This window comes from Rattus norvegicus, chromosome 2 (genome assembly GCF_036323735.1).
Source record: "Rattus norvegicus strain BN/NHsdMcwi chromosome 2, GRCr8, whole genome shotgun sequence".
NCBI classification, from domain to species: Eukaryota; Metazoa; Chordata; class Mammalia; order Rodentia; family Muridae; genus Rattus; species Rattus norvegicus.
In genome coordinates, this window is record NC_086020.1 from 137,624,745 (window position 1) to 137,641,992 (window position 17,248).

General features: G+C 37.4%; 1 protein-coding gene across 1 annotated transcript in view; it reads left to right on the top strand.

Annotated features, from left to right (window-relative positions):
* Naa15 (N(alpha)-acetyltransferase 15, NatA auxiliary subunit) overlaps window positions 1-17,248 on the top strand; it is a 62,736-nt gene that overhangs the window by 15,862 nt on the left and 29,626 nt on the right. The window contains exons 2-7 of the mRNA NM_001107674.1: window positions 7,084-7,168; window positions 9,279-9,383; window positions 11,678-11,835; window positions 12,719-12,853; window positions 13,976-14,129; window positions 16,166-16,285. Coding sequence (NP_001101144.1) covers window positions 7,084-7,168; window positions 9,279-9,383; window positions 11,678-11,835; window positions 12,719-12,853; window positions 13,976-14,129; window positions 16,166-16,285 — 757 coding nt within the window. The remainder of the gene's footprint in view (window positions 1-7,083; window positions 7,169-9,278; window positions 9,384-11,677; window positions 11,836-12,718; window positions 12,854-13,975; window positions 14,130-16,165; window positions 16,286-17,248) is intronic.

Here is a 17,248-nt window from a genome sequence, read left to right on the forward strand (position 1 = left end):
GCCACTGAGGTCAGTTTCAACTTTCTTCTTTGTATATGACTTTAAAAACTGTGTGCGTGTGCGTGTGCGTGTGTGTGTGTGTGTGTGTGTGTGTGTGCGCGCACGCGCGCGCATGCCTGTCTGTCTGTCAGAATAGAGATGTTTTAATTAAAGAAATTTTCTTAAGTTATGGCTTTGCTGTGATAACCATTTGTTTCATTCTGTGTCCAACATCCCTTTCTCCTGTTGTGTGTATGTGCCCACTTTATCATTGTTTTTAATGTGGGTATATCCTTCTCTGTGTGTATATGTGTGGAGGATATGCCACAGTATGAATATAGAGGTTAACAGACAACTGTTTCTTAAATTTATGCATGAGTGTTTTGCTTGCATGTATCTGTTTAAGGGTCTCAGAACCCCTAGAACTGGAGTTACAGACATGTGGGTGCTGGGAATTGAACCCTGGTCCTCTGGAAGAACTGTCAGTACTCTTTAACAGCTGAGCCATCTCTCCAGCCCCACATTTGAGTGTAATTTTAATATTTAAAGAAGTTGTTGGGTTTTTATTTGGAGACAGTCTCAATGCAGCCTACACGGGCCTCATACTCTGTAACTAAGGATAACTCGAACTTGTGATTCTGCTGCTTCTCCCTCTAGGCATATGGCACCAAGCCCAGTTTCAAGATTTTTCTCCCCGTTTTAGCCTTTGTTTTCTCTGGTACATTCACAGGTCATTGGGACGCTGTTTTTCATTTACTTAGAACTAAGTTTGCATTTAGTTAGTTTTCTATTACTATGGCTTCAAGTTTCTTTTATTTTAAAGTTTTTTTTTTCTTTTTTTTTAAATTTCTTTGTGTAGCCCTGGGTATCCTGGAACTAGCTCTATAGACCTGACTGGCCTCTAACTTTTTCATTCTTTTGTTCTTTCGAGGTAGGGTTTCCCTGTGTAGCCTTGGATGTTTTGGAACTCACTCTGTAGACCAGACTGTATTTGAACTCAAGAGATCTGCCTGCCTCTGCCTCCTGACTCCTGGCATTAAAGGTGTGCAACACCAACGCTTAGCTATTTTTTAATTTTTAAAATTACATTTATTTATTAGTGAGTGTATATGTCCATCCATGTGGGTTCACATAGTAAGTTTTGGGAGTAAGTTCTTTCCTTCCATTGTACTGGTCCAACTTAGGCTGTTAGGTGGTATAAACTACCTGCCCAAATTTTCAAATTTTAATAAAGGTAGTTCTGAGTCTTGCTCCCAGGGTATGGGCAGACCGGGTCTATGCTAATCCACTAGTGTTGATGAAGATTTTTTTTTTTTTTCTAGGTGTTTGGTGCCTGAGCACCTGGAATTGTAAGGCTTGTGCTGCTCTGTAGCTGTTGTGGCTTAAGTCTGGTGTGGGCCTTCCCCAATTTAATTTTTTTTTTTAAAGATTTATTTATTTTATATAAGTACATTGTAGTTGTCTTCAGACACACCAGAAGAGGGCATCAGATCTCATTACATATGATTGTGAAGCTACCATGTGGTTGCTGGGATTTGATCTTAGGACCTTTGGAAGAGCAGTCAGTGCTCTTAACCACTGAGCCATCTCTCTCCCAATTTAATCTTTAACCAAAGATTCCTAAAGACATTTCTAAAGCTTGCACCTGTCAACTTCTCTGTGATCCTTTCTGGAAAGATTGTAGCTGTTTCAGCAGTTTCCCATTCTGTAGCTGCTCAGATTGTGAGACTGCTGAACTGTTTCTCCAGTGTCTAATCTGCAGTCTGGAAAATGCCTTTAGGCAGAAGCAGGGATTTACCTCATTTCTAAGACAATAGTCCTGGGTTGCTTTTTGTCCAACAGCTGCTAACAGATATTTTCATATTTGCTATACACTTTTATACTTAGCATGTGTCTGAGTTGACGGCAGTTATTCCTATACATTTCGAAGCAGATGTCTCTCAGTATATGAGTGCCAGAGATGAGATTTTTATTATCTATCAGAATAGTTCATCCTGTTTTATTACCTTATTTTGATTCATTTTTTATATAGCATAGTATTAATATTTAAAATCTTAATCAGTGAAGAAATCTATAATGTATTTAATTTTGAACTAACATAGAAAACAGAATACATAGAACATATGGTATTCATTTCATGCTAAGGAAATCCTTTTTCCCAATTTTGAAATTTCAAGAATTCCTGAAACAAAGTGGTTTTTGGGTAAGGAATTGCAAACTCAGTTTAAAATTTAACTTAGTGATTTGTTGTGGAAAACTAAGTATGTTGGGTTACTTTTTCCTTTTCTTTTTAAAGATTTATTTATGTATGTGAGTACTCTATCCATCCTTCAGACATGCCAGAAGAGGGTACCAGTTTCCATTATTATTTTTGTGAGTCACCGTGTGGTTGCTGGGATTTGAACTCAGGACCTCTGGAAGAGCAGTCAGTGCTCTTAACCGCTGAGCCATCTATCTCTCCAGCCCCAGGTTACTTTTTCATTTTATAAAATATGGTGCAGCAGTTATGAGCACTTGCTGTTCTTCCAGAAGACCCAGGTTTGATTCTCAGCACCCACGTGGTAGCATGTAACCATTTTAAAATCCAGTTCTAGGGAAATCCATCATCCTCTGGTCTCTGTGGCCACTAGGCGCACTAGGCATACTAGTGACTGTACAGAGGCATACTTTTTTTTTTTTTTTGGTTCTTTTTTTCGGAGCTGGGGACCGAACCCAGGGCCTTGCGCTTCCTAGGTAAGCGCTCTACCACTGAGCTAAATCCCCAGCCCAGAGGCATACTTTTGTAGCACCTCCCCACCCCCACTTGTCCCCAGAGACAGCTTAGAGGCAGGACAGTTTGACTGAGCAGCTGCAGCCTGGAAGGTGAGCAGCAGTTAGTTACCAGGCTCAGCAAAGACAAAATAGATTGTAGTGGCACTCTTTCAGTCTCTTTTCCTTTTTTTTTAAGATTCTTTGGTAATTTTTAAAAATATTTTATTTATTTAATGGATATGAATACATGGTAGCTGTCTTGACATACTCCAGAATCTGTTACAGATGGTTGTGAGCCACCATGTGGTTGCTGGGAATTGAACTCAGGACCTCTGAAAGAGCAGTCAGTGCTCTTAACCACAGAGCCATCTCTCCAACCCCCCGGTAATTTCATATACTAATACAGTATATTTATTATGATATACAAGCTCTCAACTCCTCCATCCCCTTTCCAACTTCCTGTGGTTACAGTTTTTGTTTTTTGTTTTTTATAACTGAGTCCACTCAGTGTTGATCCTGTGCACTGCATCATAGTCTATCATGGCCCCCTAGTGGTGTTCAGTTGCTACTCCTCAACTAGATTGTTGGGCTTAGTAAATCTCTTCATCACCACCCTGCAGTGTTGCTCTTTGACCTTGGACATCCTGGGCCAGACATCCTTTATTTAATTTTTTTTTCTTTTTTTTTTTTTTTTTTTTCGGAGCTGGGGACCAAACCCAGGCCCTTGTGCTTGCTAGGCAAGCGCTCTACCACTGAGCTAAATCCCCAACCCCTTTATTTAATATTTAGCTTCAGTTTAATTGATGGCTTTGTCCTGCCCCAAATACAGACTATCCTGGAACTGGGAATAAGTCTCCCTGCTGAGCTCTGAGATCAGTTAAGGTTGTTTGGTTATACTTCTTCCCTGCCCCTTCCTTCCCTCCTTTCCCCTCCCCTCTCTGATTTGTTTGTTTTTAAGGTTTTTGTTTTGTTTTGTGTTTTTGAGACAGGCCTCATTATGTATCCCTTGACTGGAGTGGGTTTCACTATATCAGTCATGCTGGGCATGCTGACTCAAACTCAGAGATCCACCTGCCTCTGCCTCCCAAGTGCTAGAGTTATTTGTTTCTATTTTATTTTATTTTTTAAATTAATTGTGTATGTGTAATGTGAGTGCAGGTGCCTGTGGAAGCCAGATATTGGATTTCCCTGGGGCTGTATTTTCAGGTGCTTGTGGGTCATCGAGTGTAGATGCTGGGAGCCTGACTCAAGTTCTCTACAAAATCAATATGCGCTCTTAACCACTGAACCATTTCTTCAGCCTTTCTCTTTTTATTTTTTCTTTAGATGGAGCTACCCTATCTTCTCCTTTGCTCTTTATATTCTCTCTGCTTTTTTTTTTTTAAGATTTAAAAAAGATGTTATGAAAAAAAATGATGTTATGCATGTGTTTTACCTGCACATACGTTTGTACCACATGTGTGTCTGGTGCCTGCAGGGGTCAGAAGAGGGTGTTGAATGCCCTAGAACTGGATTTAGAAGTGGTTATGAGCTGTCATGTGGGTACTGGGAATTGAACTTCTGTAAGAACAAGTATTTTTTTAACCACTGAGCCATCTCTTTAGCCCCACTTCTTCCTCTTTCTATTATTCTCCATTTTATTTAATTTGTCTCCTCTTCCTTCTCTTCCTCCTCTTCTTTTAAATTTGGAGACAGGGTTTTTCTGTGTAACCCTGGCTGTCCTATAACTCACTCTGTGGACCAGGCTGGCCTCAACTCACAGAGATCTACCTGCCTCTGCCTCCTGAATACTACTAGGATTAAAGGTGCATACCACCACCACTAGGCTGGTATTTTATTTTTTTATCTGTTGCTCTAATAATAATCATCAATCTTAATCTGCATATATCTTTCTCCAGTTTTAACCTTTAATTAACGAATGCCTTGGTATGTACACTATCCTGCCCTTTGCTTGTTACCTCCCTTCCAAATTATTGGATTTCAAGGGGTGAACTTTTATTTTTACTGTATTTTCCTAGTAAACTGTCTTTTGTTTTATCTTGTGTCAAAAGATAGTATTGTATTCTCAGAGTGATACTGGAGATCACGCTTAGTGCATTGACTGAGCTGAGGGCTTAGTTGTGAGCTGTACCTCCAGGCTAGTAGGAAGAAACTGTGACTTACTGTAAACCTCTTGAATACTGCAAATACTTGGACTGATACAACTGCAATCAAATAAAAAAAATTCAGCCAGCCACCAAATTTGACTTCAGAGACATATGAAACATGGAAATCAGGAGAGCACAAGTCTTCACAGTTGCTTATTCTATAACAGTGTACGCCATGAGAATACCATGGAATCCTAAATCAGTCAAAAGTACAGTTATAAGACGAGTCAGTGAAATCAAAGAGTACAGGAATACATTTCTGAATGAGCTCAGAGAACAGAAACAGACAGATGAATGAAATGACACCAGTATAATATGAAAGGGGCATTTAACAGAGGAATACTGAAAATATTGTAAGTTTGGAAGTGAAGAGTAAATTGAGTAAAGACATTCTGGAAAGCCTCACTCATGAATAAGCGGGTTAAGAGTATGAGGGTGTGAAGCGTGCGGTGGTACACATTATCCCAGCACTTGGGAGGCACAGGACAGGCTTGAGGCCAGCCCAGTCTATGTAGTGAGTTCCAGGACAGTCGGGCTACACAGAGAAACCCTTTCTCCAAAATAACAAAGCAAAACTAAAGAATTTGAGAGCTTGAAGACAAGGTAGATGGATTAGAACAGACAGACAATGGCACAGATAGAATAGAGCACAAAAAGAACGTAGACATGTGGGACACCATCTGCTCACCATGGGCACAGAGGAGAGCAGTGCAAGCTAAAGGCTTAGAACACATTCAGTAAACTCACAGCAGGAGATTTCCAAAACCCAGGGAAAGAGATAGATATCTAGGTAGGAGACACCCAAGTAGAAGACCTGAGGAGCCAGCCTCCCTACATTATATTTGTAAGCATTCTGAACACACTAAGCATACAGAACAGAAAAGGGGTGAAGGCTACAAAAGGCAGGCTTCAAGGCATACATAAAGACAAATCCATCAGAGTAACAGAAACTCTGAAACTCAAGAGGACACAAACCAGTGTATTTCAAAAGTCTGAAAGATAATGACCACTTATCTAGATTTGTATATCCAGCAAAGTCATCTTTCTGTGATTCTTCAAAAACTGACAATTTCCATGAAACAAAGGGAATTTATTACCACTTTTAGTGGCACCACAGAAAATATTTAAAGGAATCCTAAACATTGAAGAGAAAGATAATCACATCCTGGAGGATACAAGAATAATAAAGTACAGCTAAAAACCATTAATAAGCAGATGAAGATTAGGAAAATACCAGATACTACAAAAGCAATCCAATGGTAGGTATGAGTACATAGCTCTGGAGTGCTAACAGTCTCAAGTTTCTTATCATTACATGTTTACAAGACAGAATCCATCTATTTATTCCCAAAAGAAGCCTCACTGGGGAGGAGGAACTCACTGGGGAACATGAAAAGATGGAAAAAGATATTTGAAGAAATGAAACTAGAAGAGCAGATTTCACTGTTTATTTCTGACAGTATAGACTTGAAATCAAAATCTTTTACTTGTGTTTTTTTCCCCTCCTCTGCCCCTTTCCCACCTACATTTTTCTCTGCTCCAGATCCTCCTCTAGTCCAGTCCACCCTCAACTCTTTTCCCTCATTCCGGCCCACCTCTCAGTGCCACTATGCTGTGGTGTAGGCTTTTTTTCTTGTTGTTTTGCATATACTTATTTGGTCTATTGCATTTAAAGACTACCTTGGTTAGAAAAGTGTAATTTTAAACCATAGTTCCTGTTTCCTTTTCATCTTTTTGTTTGTTTGGTTTTTTTAAGCTAAGATCTCACTATGCAGAGACCATGTTTACCCCAAAGTCACAGACCTACCTGCTTCTGCCTCCCAAGTGCTGGGATTAAGACACAGGTGTGCACCACCATACCTGGTCTGTACCTTTTAAATTATATTTTCACTTTTCCTATAACTCAATTGTTAGATTTTTTAAAAATGAGTTTTTGATTTTTCAAATCTGTGCCTTTTACTTTGTTCTGCTTTTAATTTTTTGTATTTAAGCCTTTCAATTTTTGGCGCTGAAGAGAGAACCTAGTGCTCTGGTATGCTAGGCAGGTGTTCTGTCACTCGACTGCGTCCTCACCCCCTTTGGTAACCATTTAGTGGAACTTAATAAAAACCTGAAAATAATTTTGCTTTGTAGTAAAAAATGTAGCAGTGAACATGGAAAGTTTCTGCATTTATTGGTAAACTAACATACTTTCTTGTTTTGACAGAGATGTTATGAACATAAACAGTATAGAAATGGATTGAAGTTCTGTAAACAAATCCTTTCCAATCCCAAATTTGCAGAGCATGGAGGTAAGAACACTGTTTATATATCTAAGTACATGGCTTTACTGTAACTCCATCCGCCTTCTCTTATTTCACTGTCATTATTTCTAGAGTAAACCTTTAACGCCTATGGGGGGATAAAATCTAATAATTAATTTTTAGTTAAATACCATGAAAATGATAGCACATTCAATTTAAGTTTTGGTTTCTTTTTTTCTATACTAGGTCTTCTGGAAAGGCTGAAGAGCCCATTCAGGCCCGATGCTTGTTTAAATTAAAGAAAATTTCACTTTAGAATTTTGTGCTGGAAGAACTTTATTTTTTACCATAAGCTTGCTCAGAAAATGACTGTTTAGTCTCTCTTATTTTTATTGCATATTAATTAGCTCATCACGACTGAGTCATGTTTAAGATGTTTGTATTTATAACAGCCAGATAGATACATAGCTTCTGTCTGAATAAGATGGGTGATTTGATATTTGTAGAAAAGTTGGTAGATAATGTGACTAAACTTGTAAAGAAATAAGAGGAAAACAACGTTTTGTGGGTCTGATTTGTACAGCTTTGGAAAACATGACTCACTGGTGGTGACCTGACACTGTGTTGAGGAGGGAGGATGACAATTCAGTAGCAAAGTTTTCGTCATTCCCTTTCTGCATTGTTATGTTTGCTCATACTTGAGATTTTACATATGCTGCAGTTTGAAGATGGAGGCAGTGATGCTAAACAATACCTAGTTGATTGAAAACCTGTCTTCAGTTGATATCTGAACAGTAGGTTCTTTTATATTCCATTTTGTGAAGAATGCATACTGGTAATGGAACTAATTTAATCATAGTTTTATTAGCAGAAAATGTCATATCTTATTTATGATATGAATTCAGCATTTGGTTTTCCTCTCTTCCTTTCTGAAATGTACCCCTTCCCTGTATTTTAACATGACTGAAATGAGGTTGAATATGAAGTATCACAAATTTACTGGAGATAGTTTTAGACATTAACACCTTAAGACTTTGTTTGTGAGAACCGAGTTCATGCCAGTTTTTAACCCATGGACCTTTTGCTACCTTCTAAGTGCCAGGGCTATGTGTGCATACATCCTGATCTATATACACAGCTCTATTATTTTCCAGAGTTCTAAAAATTGATCCTAAAAATTAGGTAAATACAAAAATAATCAGGCAAATAAGTCACAATGAGTCTATTTTAACTCATGCATTACAAAATTAGAAATATTTTTTCTTTTCTGAAAAGGTATTATTTCTTACAACACTCTTTTAAACTGATTAGAAATGATGACTTTTTGACATCTTTAACTTTGTGTTCTTTATAGTAAATAACAATGTGACTTTGCCTTAAATAAAGTGAAAAACAAGGACAGAAATCCAAGGTTGTCTTCTAACCCCAACACATGTGCTGGTGCATGTAAGTGCCCACCCACACTTACAGACACATAGCACCCTCCAACACACACACACACACACACACACACACACACACACACACACACACACACACACACACGAGAGAGAGAGAGAGAGAGAGAGAGAGAGAGAGAGAGAGAGAACGAACTGTAGTTAATTTATGTGTATCTTAATGAAGAATTGAACTTAGGTTCATAGAAACAAAGTCTGTTTTCAAAATTGTGTTTTGTATTTTGAAAGAATGTAGTCATCTCATGAATTTGCTTAAGAATGCCAATAGAGTGATTATTACTAGGAAGTCTACCTAGTCAGATATTTTGCACATTTATTTATTTATTGACAGGTTTTATTGTGTTGCCCTGGCTGACATGGAACTTTTCTAAATAGGTCAGGCTGGCCTCAAACTCATAAGAGGTCTGTCTGCTTCTGCCTTCCAGATGCCAGGATTAAAGATAAATGCCACCACGCCTGGTTAGGTTTTTATCTTTTATTTATTCATTAACGAAACAAAAATATCTAAGAATGCCTCAAAAAACAGAATCTAGAGATATTTTCTTATTTGCCGCATCAGTGTTTGAAAATATTTTAATTCTGTACACACCTGGAAATGCCTTGTTAACTTGATGTTTGTACTGTTTGTTTTATGAGATTATAGTTATTTCTTATTGATTACTTTCTTCTACCTTCTTTTCTCTTTTGTTATTAAACTATAGAAACCCTGGCCATGAAAGGATTAACGTTGAACTGTTTGGGAAAAAAGGAAGAAGCTTATGAATTGGTTCGCAGAGGTTTGAGAAATGATTTAAAGAGTCATGTGTGTATCCTTTGGAAATACATTTAAAGATTGGGTAGACTGTTTTGGTATAAGAAAACAGACGGAGTCAAGAAATGTAAATTCCTCTTACCATGAGGAAATAATTTTTTCTTAAACTGAAAACAGGGAACTTTTTTTTAGTATGCCTACTGCGTTTTAACAGTATATTTTAGATAAAGTATATCTATGAATGCTGGTCTTAACATCGGGAGGAGGTGTTGCTATGGCCTGAATATTCATATTTCTTTAAATGCATACATTACATTGAAGCCTAATCACAGAGTGATGGTGTTAGGAAGTAGGGGTTTTTGAGAAGTCACTAGGGATTGGGGATAGAACCTTCAGGACGATGTATAAACCCTCAGGGAACTTGTTAGCCCCTTTGTCACAGGAAGATACATATAGGATATGCCATCTATGAAGAAGAGAGCATGACTCGCTAGATGACACATACAGAAGTAGTAGTATGAGCAGCAAACTTCTTTTGTTTATAAGCTGCCCTGTTTAAGTAAGGTATTTAGTTAGAGCAAATGGTCTGAGACAGGTACATTGTGATTTCATTCCCAACCTTAGAGAGATATGTTGCAAAGAACATTAACAAATTGTATTATACTGAGTAAGAACAGAGGCAATGAAGTATAAGTTTAGCTTGTTCACTTAGATCTGAAGCTTTCCTCAGCCTTTCTGTTATCCATGTTACCTTATTTGTGACAAGGGCTGGGTTTGAGTAAAACTTTATTAGGGAAAAGAGAAAAAAAAATGTACTTTGGCATTTTTCAGTCTTTTAACAAGGATTCCTATACCTGTTTTGTAGGATAGCAACATTTAAGAGCCGAGTCATTTAACACATTTTCAAGTGTTTAGTGGTTTCTTAGGACAGTACAGGTAAATAGTCTGTTGAAGGAAAGAAAATACTAGATGCCTGTATAGAACCTTTTGAGTGTTTATAAAACATGGCTTGTTCAAAGCCGTACCACCAATCTTGAAAACACAAGAGTGCAGAAAAGAGGGACCAGAGCACTAGAAAGGTAAGCCAGAGCTCAGCAAGTTTTCGTTGTTGTTATTGTTTGTTTGCTTTTGGGATTTACTGTATGTGTATGAGTCTTTGGCCTGCATATATTAATATATACCTCGTGCCTGCCATTGGAGGCCAGAAGAGGATAGCAGATCCTTTGGAACTAGAGTTAGCAGTGGTGTGATCCACCTCTGTAGGTGCTGGCAACAGGACCCAGGCCCTCTATTGATAAGATCATGTGTTCTGAATCCCTGAGCTGCCTTCCAGTTGTGACAAACTTGTAAAGAAAGTTAAGATGATAGGCTGTTTAGGAAGAGGTATTAAAGACTCGTTTTTTTTTTTCCCCTCCCTTTTTGTGGGTTTTAAAAGAGTAATAGGATAGAGTAAAAAAAACAAAGGGGTGGTAGGATTGCATGATTGCAGTGACACTGTAAATAGGCCCTCTTCCTTTATGGCATTCTTATAAACAGTTCCATTTTGCTTCCTTAGCTATTTTCCTTTAATAGAGTATAAGATCCCTAAATGTTGGAAATAAATCTAGTTATTGAGAATTTGTAAAAATTATTTGTCTTGGTTTTATATGTGACTGATTTTTGGGAACTTTGTGCCATGTAAAAGCATTGTCTTTTAAAAAAAATTTATTTACTTTTATTTCATGTACATTGCTGTTTTACCTGCATATGTGTCTGTGTCAGGTTTTAAGTCACTTGGATCCTGATTACAGATGGTTGTGAGCTGGCATGTGAGCTGCTGGGAATTGAACTCTGCTCCTTTGGAAGAGTAATCATTCCTCTTCCCAACTGAGCCATCTCTCCAGTCACCAAGCACTTGCATAAATACTATCTCAGTTCATTACCATTACTTTGCTCTATCGTGTAGATATTCTTTCTTAATTATGTTTTGTAAATGAGAAGCAAAATAAGGCTAATTCAGGGTTATAGCATTAAAATAGTAGGCTAGCCCTAATTGTCTATGGCTTCAAAAGCTCTCCTCTTTTCTGTTTGTTAAATTCTCATTTATGTTTGCATTCTTCTCCGGTGTCCCCATTTCCATTCAGAAGTTTATGAATGATGTTAGCTTTCCGAGGGTTGGGGAGATTGTGTGGTAAATGTGTGTGTATAAAACCTGTGCCCCTGTATTGTATTCCTGGTTGACCTCAAACTCTCAGAAGTCTGTCTGTCTCTGCTTTCTAAGTATTGGTATTAAAGGCGTGTGCTACCAAATCTGACTGGGGATCATATTTCTTGACATATACGTTATATCCTTAGCTAAAATTCCTTTAGGTTGGCATGTTTATGGCCTTCTTCAGAGGTCAGACAAGAAGTATGATGAAGCCATTAAGTGCTACCGAAATGCACTGAAATGGGATAAAGACAATCTTCAGATCTTAAGAGATCTCTCCTTACTACAGATTCAAATGCGAGACCTTGAGGGCTATAGGGTAAGTAAAAGATGTTTTTTATTTTTATCATAAGAGAAAAATCCTTACTCAGAACTTAGAAAATATTCTGATAAAAAAATTTCTTTACATTTTTTGACTGCCCCCTCCCCTCTTAGTGATTACATTTGTGATTGGAACAGATAGTCTTAAAAACAGATCGTTTTGTAGAGGGATAGAGTTAGAATAATATGTTGGATTGTTAAAAAAATTGTTAAAGTTTTTGTTAAAAATCACTTTATTAAAAATTAACACTCTGATAGAGTAACTATAGTATTTTGTCATTTTCATTAAAGTAAGTTTTTAAATTTTGTGTTTGACTCTTTATATTCATTGGTATTATTTATATATAGTTCAGTAGTGTACATTTAACCCTCAAGTCAGCTTTGGGTTTATTTCCTTGATAATCTGTTTCTTCATGATAATGCCTGCAGTGCTGTTTTCTTTACATACCTTATTAAAGAATGTCGTTTGTTGCTTTTGTGGAAGAGATCAGGAAATAAGGATATCTGGCATCAAGCTTTAAAAAAACCCCTAAGGGGGCTGGGGATTTAGCTCAGTGGTTAGAGCGCTTACCTAGGAAGCGCAAGGCCCTGGGTTTGGTCCCCAGCTCCGAAAAAAAAGAACCAAAAAAAAAACCCCTAAGATTAGGGCGGGAGGCTTCAAAGTATCTCTTTGTCTCTGTGCAGCAGTATAATATTTGATGTTGAAATTTTTCTAAAATAGTTGCCTGCATTGTATTACAGTATGAAGATCTCAAAGTAATGCGATCTTCTGTTTTCTGAGGGCCCTGAGGACTGAACTCAGGGCCTCCTGTTCTAGTCAGTAGCAGGACATTCACTTTGTGAACCTAAGATAAATCTTGTTTTTTCCCCACACTGTGAAGGAAACAAGATACCAGTTGCTTCAGCTTCGACCTGCACAGAGAGCATCATGGATTGGTTATGCTATTGCTTACCATTTATTAGAAGACTATGAAATGGCAGCAAAAATTTTAGAAGAGTTTAGGAAAACACAGCAGGTAATAACAAGACAGTTTATTGTGTCTGATTCTAAGTATAACTGAAAGGAAGAAGTTTATATACATACCTGAAAAATCTCTGTGGTTAATATCTTTGTGTTTATATTTTGTTCCTTAAATGATTACAGACATGCTCTTTTGCATACTTCATATGCTCCTAAAAATTACTCTAGTTGTTATTACTGACCGTGCTATCAGGGATGATCAAAACTTACTGATTCTAAGTTGTAGATAGTGTAAATTATCTTAATTTTTTTCTTTCTAATAGCCTTTTCTAATTCCATTGTTTGGTTTTGAAGTATACCTATTATATAATCATTTCCCTGGGGAGTCTATATCTGAAGTGGTTTTAAAGAGTTGTTTTTTTTTTAAATTTTATTTTGCCAAGCTCACAGTAATGCTTTTGGAATGTTCCTGAGTGTGGATTTGTTTGCTTTTCCTTTTTTTTTTTTTAAAGATTTATTTATTTTATGTATACGATTACACTATAGCTTTCTTCAGACATACCAGATCTCATTACAGATGGTTGTGAGCCATCATGTGGTTGCTGGGATTTGAACTCAGGACCTCTGGAGGAGCAGTTGGTGCTCTTAACCGCTGAGCCATCTCTCCAGCCCTTGTTTGCTTTTCCTAATTGTTAGTTAAAGCTGTACGTTTCACAGAAACCCACAGACTGATGGATTCAATTCAGCACATCAATTGCACATAATTTGCTTGATCTATTTATTACTGTACTGGATGGTATTTGTAGCTGTCAACTGGTTGTTTTACTTTTTAGTTATTAACAACCAAAGACCAAACCAGCTTATTTGCCAGCAGATTTTGACTTCTAGTCTTTAGCATGCACTGCCTGGCTCAGCCGTTAAAATGACAGCTGTGAAGTCCAATTCTCTGACTCCACCATTTTTTCTAGATTTCTTACTTGCATCCTGTTGCTAGCAGTTTCCTTCTTTCTGTTTATTTATTTCTGATACTGTTGTTACTTATTTAACATTTCTTAAACAGATATTTAGGAGTTTTAAAAATAATTGCTATCAATTGGGGTTTTTTGTGTTTGAGGGTGTGTAAATAATTTTCTAATACAAAAAATAAGATTCTTATTAGTATTATATCTTTGTGCAGACATCTCCTGATAAAGTGGATTATGAATATAGTGAACTCCTTTTATATCAGAATCAAGTTCTTCGGGAAGCAGGTCTTTATAGAGAAGCCTTGGAACATCTTTGTACCTATGAAAAGCAGATTTGTGATAAACTTGCCGTTGAAGAAACCAAAGGTATTTAAAAATATATAGCACTGTAACTTAATTATAGCCAGTAGCAGGCTGAAAATTCATAGTTGCTGCTGACGGTCACCACGTAAAATTCAGCTTGCTGAAGACGGGGAAATGTATGTTATTCATGCATTTTGAATAATTCGTGATGTGGGAAAAATACCATTAATTGATGGAGAGTGTCAAGTGAGGATAGAAAGCCACAAAAACCTAATAAAATGATTTAGGTAAAACACTTTTATTTTTGATTTTTTTTTTCCATTGTTTGCCTTAAAGGGGTGGGGGGGCTGTGCTGTGTTCTCTTGACTGGTCTCAAACTCCTGGGCTCAGTGGTTCTTACTCTCCAGCGGGAATAATGTGACTACAGGGTTAGGCTAACAGCCAGTGTAGTCAGCCCCTGTGTAAAGTATCGTGCATTCAAAATACTGGGCTAGGGGTATAATTCATTGTAGAATACTAGACTACCATGTGTGAGGCCTTGAGTTCCAATTCCAAGTACTAGGGGAAAAAAAATCATTCCAGAATTCAGTCAAAACACAATTGTAATTTTATAAAACAAGATTTACTGACTTTTAGAGATAATTCATTGGAAAAATGACAGTGTAAGTACTGTATGCCAGATTTTACCAGTACTATATATGTATAAATTAGTCCTTACTCAAATACAGAGAGGGAGCTGTATGTAGTGATGTTCTACAATCCTGAACTGAAAGGACTAAGTCAGGGTCAGGAGGTTGAGATCAGTCTGGATTCTTTGTGATTTAAGTAAATGTGTCTAAGTGCTGCCATTTATTCCTAGGCTGAGAGAAAAAAACGCTTACTAATTCTTACTCATTTATTAGTTGATTGTTTAGTGAAGACCAGGTCTTTTTACGTTATTATAGATTAGCCTTTCCCAGCCTGTTCTGTTGGTATTCTGGCCTGGCTTATTAAGACTGGGCATCTCTTCTGTATAGGGTACTCTGTAGTTTTTCAGAGGTTACTCCTGTCAGAAGAGCAAGTAGAATGTCTTTAAGTACTGTCAGATGTGCCTCGGTTGAGAACTCAGTGTCACGTTGGGATTCAAAGTCTTTATTTTTACCACATTCTGAAATACTTTTGACAATATTGCTTAATTTTAAGGATTTAATTGCTTATTACATGTGAAATATTTAGAAGTCACAGGCACATAAGTCTTAAGTAAATAATCATTTTTAGTTACTTGATACAAGCACAGGTTTCAAGAGTAGAACAGTTTTTGAAATTAAAACTAGCCAGATGGTGGTGGTGCTTGCCTTTGCTTTTAATTATTTTTAATTTTATGTGCGTTTGGTTGAATATATGTCTGAGGGTGTTGGATCCTCCGCAGCTGGAGTTACAGACAGTGGTGAGCTGCCATGTGTGTGCTCTTAACGCCTAAGTGTAATTGAGGTTGCATTAGGAAGACAAGAAAACAAGGCTACTCTTAAAGCAGCTTGCTTATTTGGTTGTTGGGAGAGATAAAAAGGTAAATACTAGAAGCATGCACGTGCATGTGAACTTGTGTACGAGCATATGCACATACATGTACAAGATGTGTGCTTCAGTGTCATTTCTCCTCAGTCACCATCTGCCTTCTTGAGACTGGGCTTACTGAGTAGGTTAAGGTGAGCCCTGGGTATTTACTTAACCACTGGATGGTTTTGAATGTGACCAAATTGTGGGCTGCTCTCATGGAATTATTTTATAGTTGATTTCAAGTGATAATGAGATTAGGATATTTAGTGGATCATAAATTAGATGCTGATGTTCATAGGTTATCAGGAACAATTAAGGAGTGATGGTTTGGTAACAGTGTATTCAGTGAATGTGGGAACTTTGCTTGGAGTTGGGCAGATTCCTGAATAAATTGAGACTTTGAAGTTGATGGCTTTTAAAATTAATGTTAACTTGAATAAAGGAGAAAATAAAATAGCACAATAGGGAAGTTGGGAACTCAAGTCTCAGAATAAGATTTTGAAGATAACTTTTGAGGGAAAGTTCTCCTCAGATGTTTTAATTACTGTCTTTTTGTTAAATAGGAGAGCTTCTGTTGCAGTTGTGTCGTTTGGAAGATGCTGCTGATGTTTATAGAGGATTACAAGAGAGGAATCCTGAAAATTGGGCCTATTACAAAGGCTTAGAAAAAGCACTCAAGCCAGGTAGTGTTGTTTAATACTTACTGTTTTCAACCATTTCTTTTTTTTTTTAAATATTATTTATTTAATAATGTATATGAGTACACTATAGCTGAATTCAGACACACCAGAAGAGAGCATCAGATCCCATTACAGATGGTTGTGAGCCACCATGTGGTTGCTGGGAATTGAACTCAGCACCTCTGGAAGAGCAGTCAGTACTCTTAACCACTGAGCCATCCCTCCAGCCCCTCAACCATTTCTTAATGAGTGTTGTTAACTCCTTGTAAAGTACTGCTAGAAAAGTAGTGGTTAAGGGCATACAGAATCTCGAGCCAGGTATGCCTTTAATTAGCACCTAAGAGGTGAGTTCCAGGCCAACCAGGGCTACTTAGTGAGATGTGTGTCTCAAGAAAACCAACCAACCAACCAAAGAAACAGGGATTGGTTCCTAGGCTCGTGTGCCATGACCTCTGTACTTGTAATGATGAAGTAGGAGAGTCTTGAATTTGAAGCCACCTGGGCTACATAGTAGATTCAAGAGCAGATTTTATATACTGGTACCCAGCAATAACAACAACAACAACATCAACAAAACAACAATACCAATAGACCCAAAATCTAAATGTAAAAGTTTACTTCTTAATCATACAAAGGATTGAGACTAATTTGAAATCTACTTTTACAAGATGAAATTGCAAATGACCAGTGAGCTGGCTCAGTGAGTAAAGGTACTTACCACCAAGCCTAATGACCTGAGCTTAATACCTAGACCCTCATGGGTTAAGAAGAAACTTGACTCCTGACCCCTGAGCTTGAAAATGTGAATAGTGGAATGCAAATGCATGTGTGTGTACTCTTCAACCCCATGCATACATCACACTGTACTCAAATAAATAAATGTAATAAGTTCACATTTCTATGTTTATGGTTGGTTTGCCTGCATGTTTGTGTATATCACTTTTAACATGCCTGATACCCATGGCC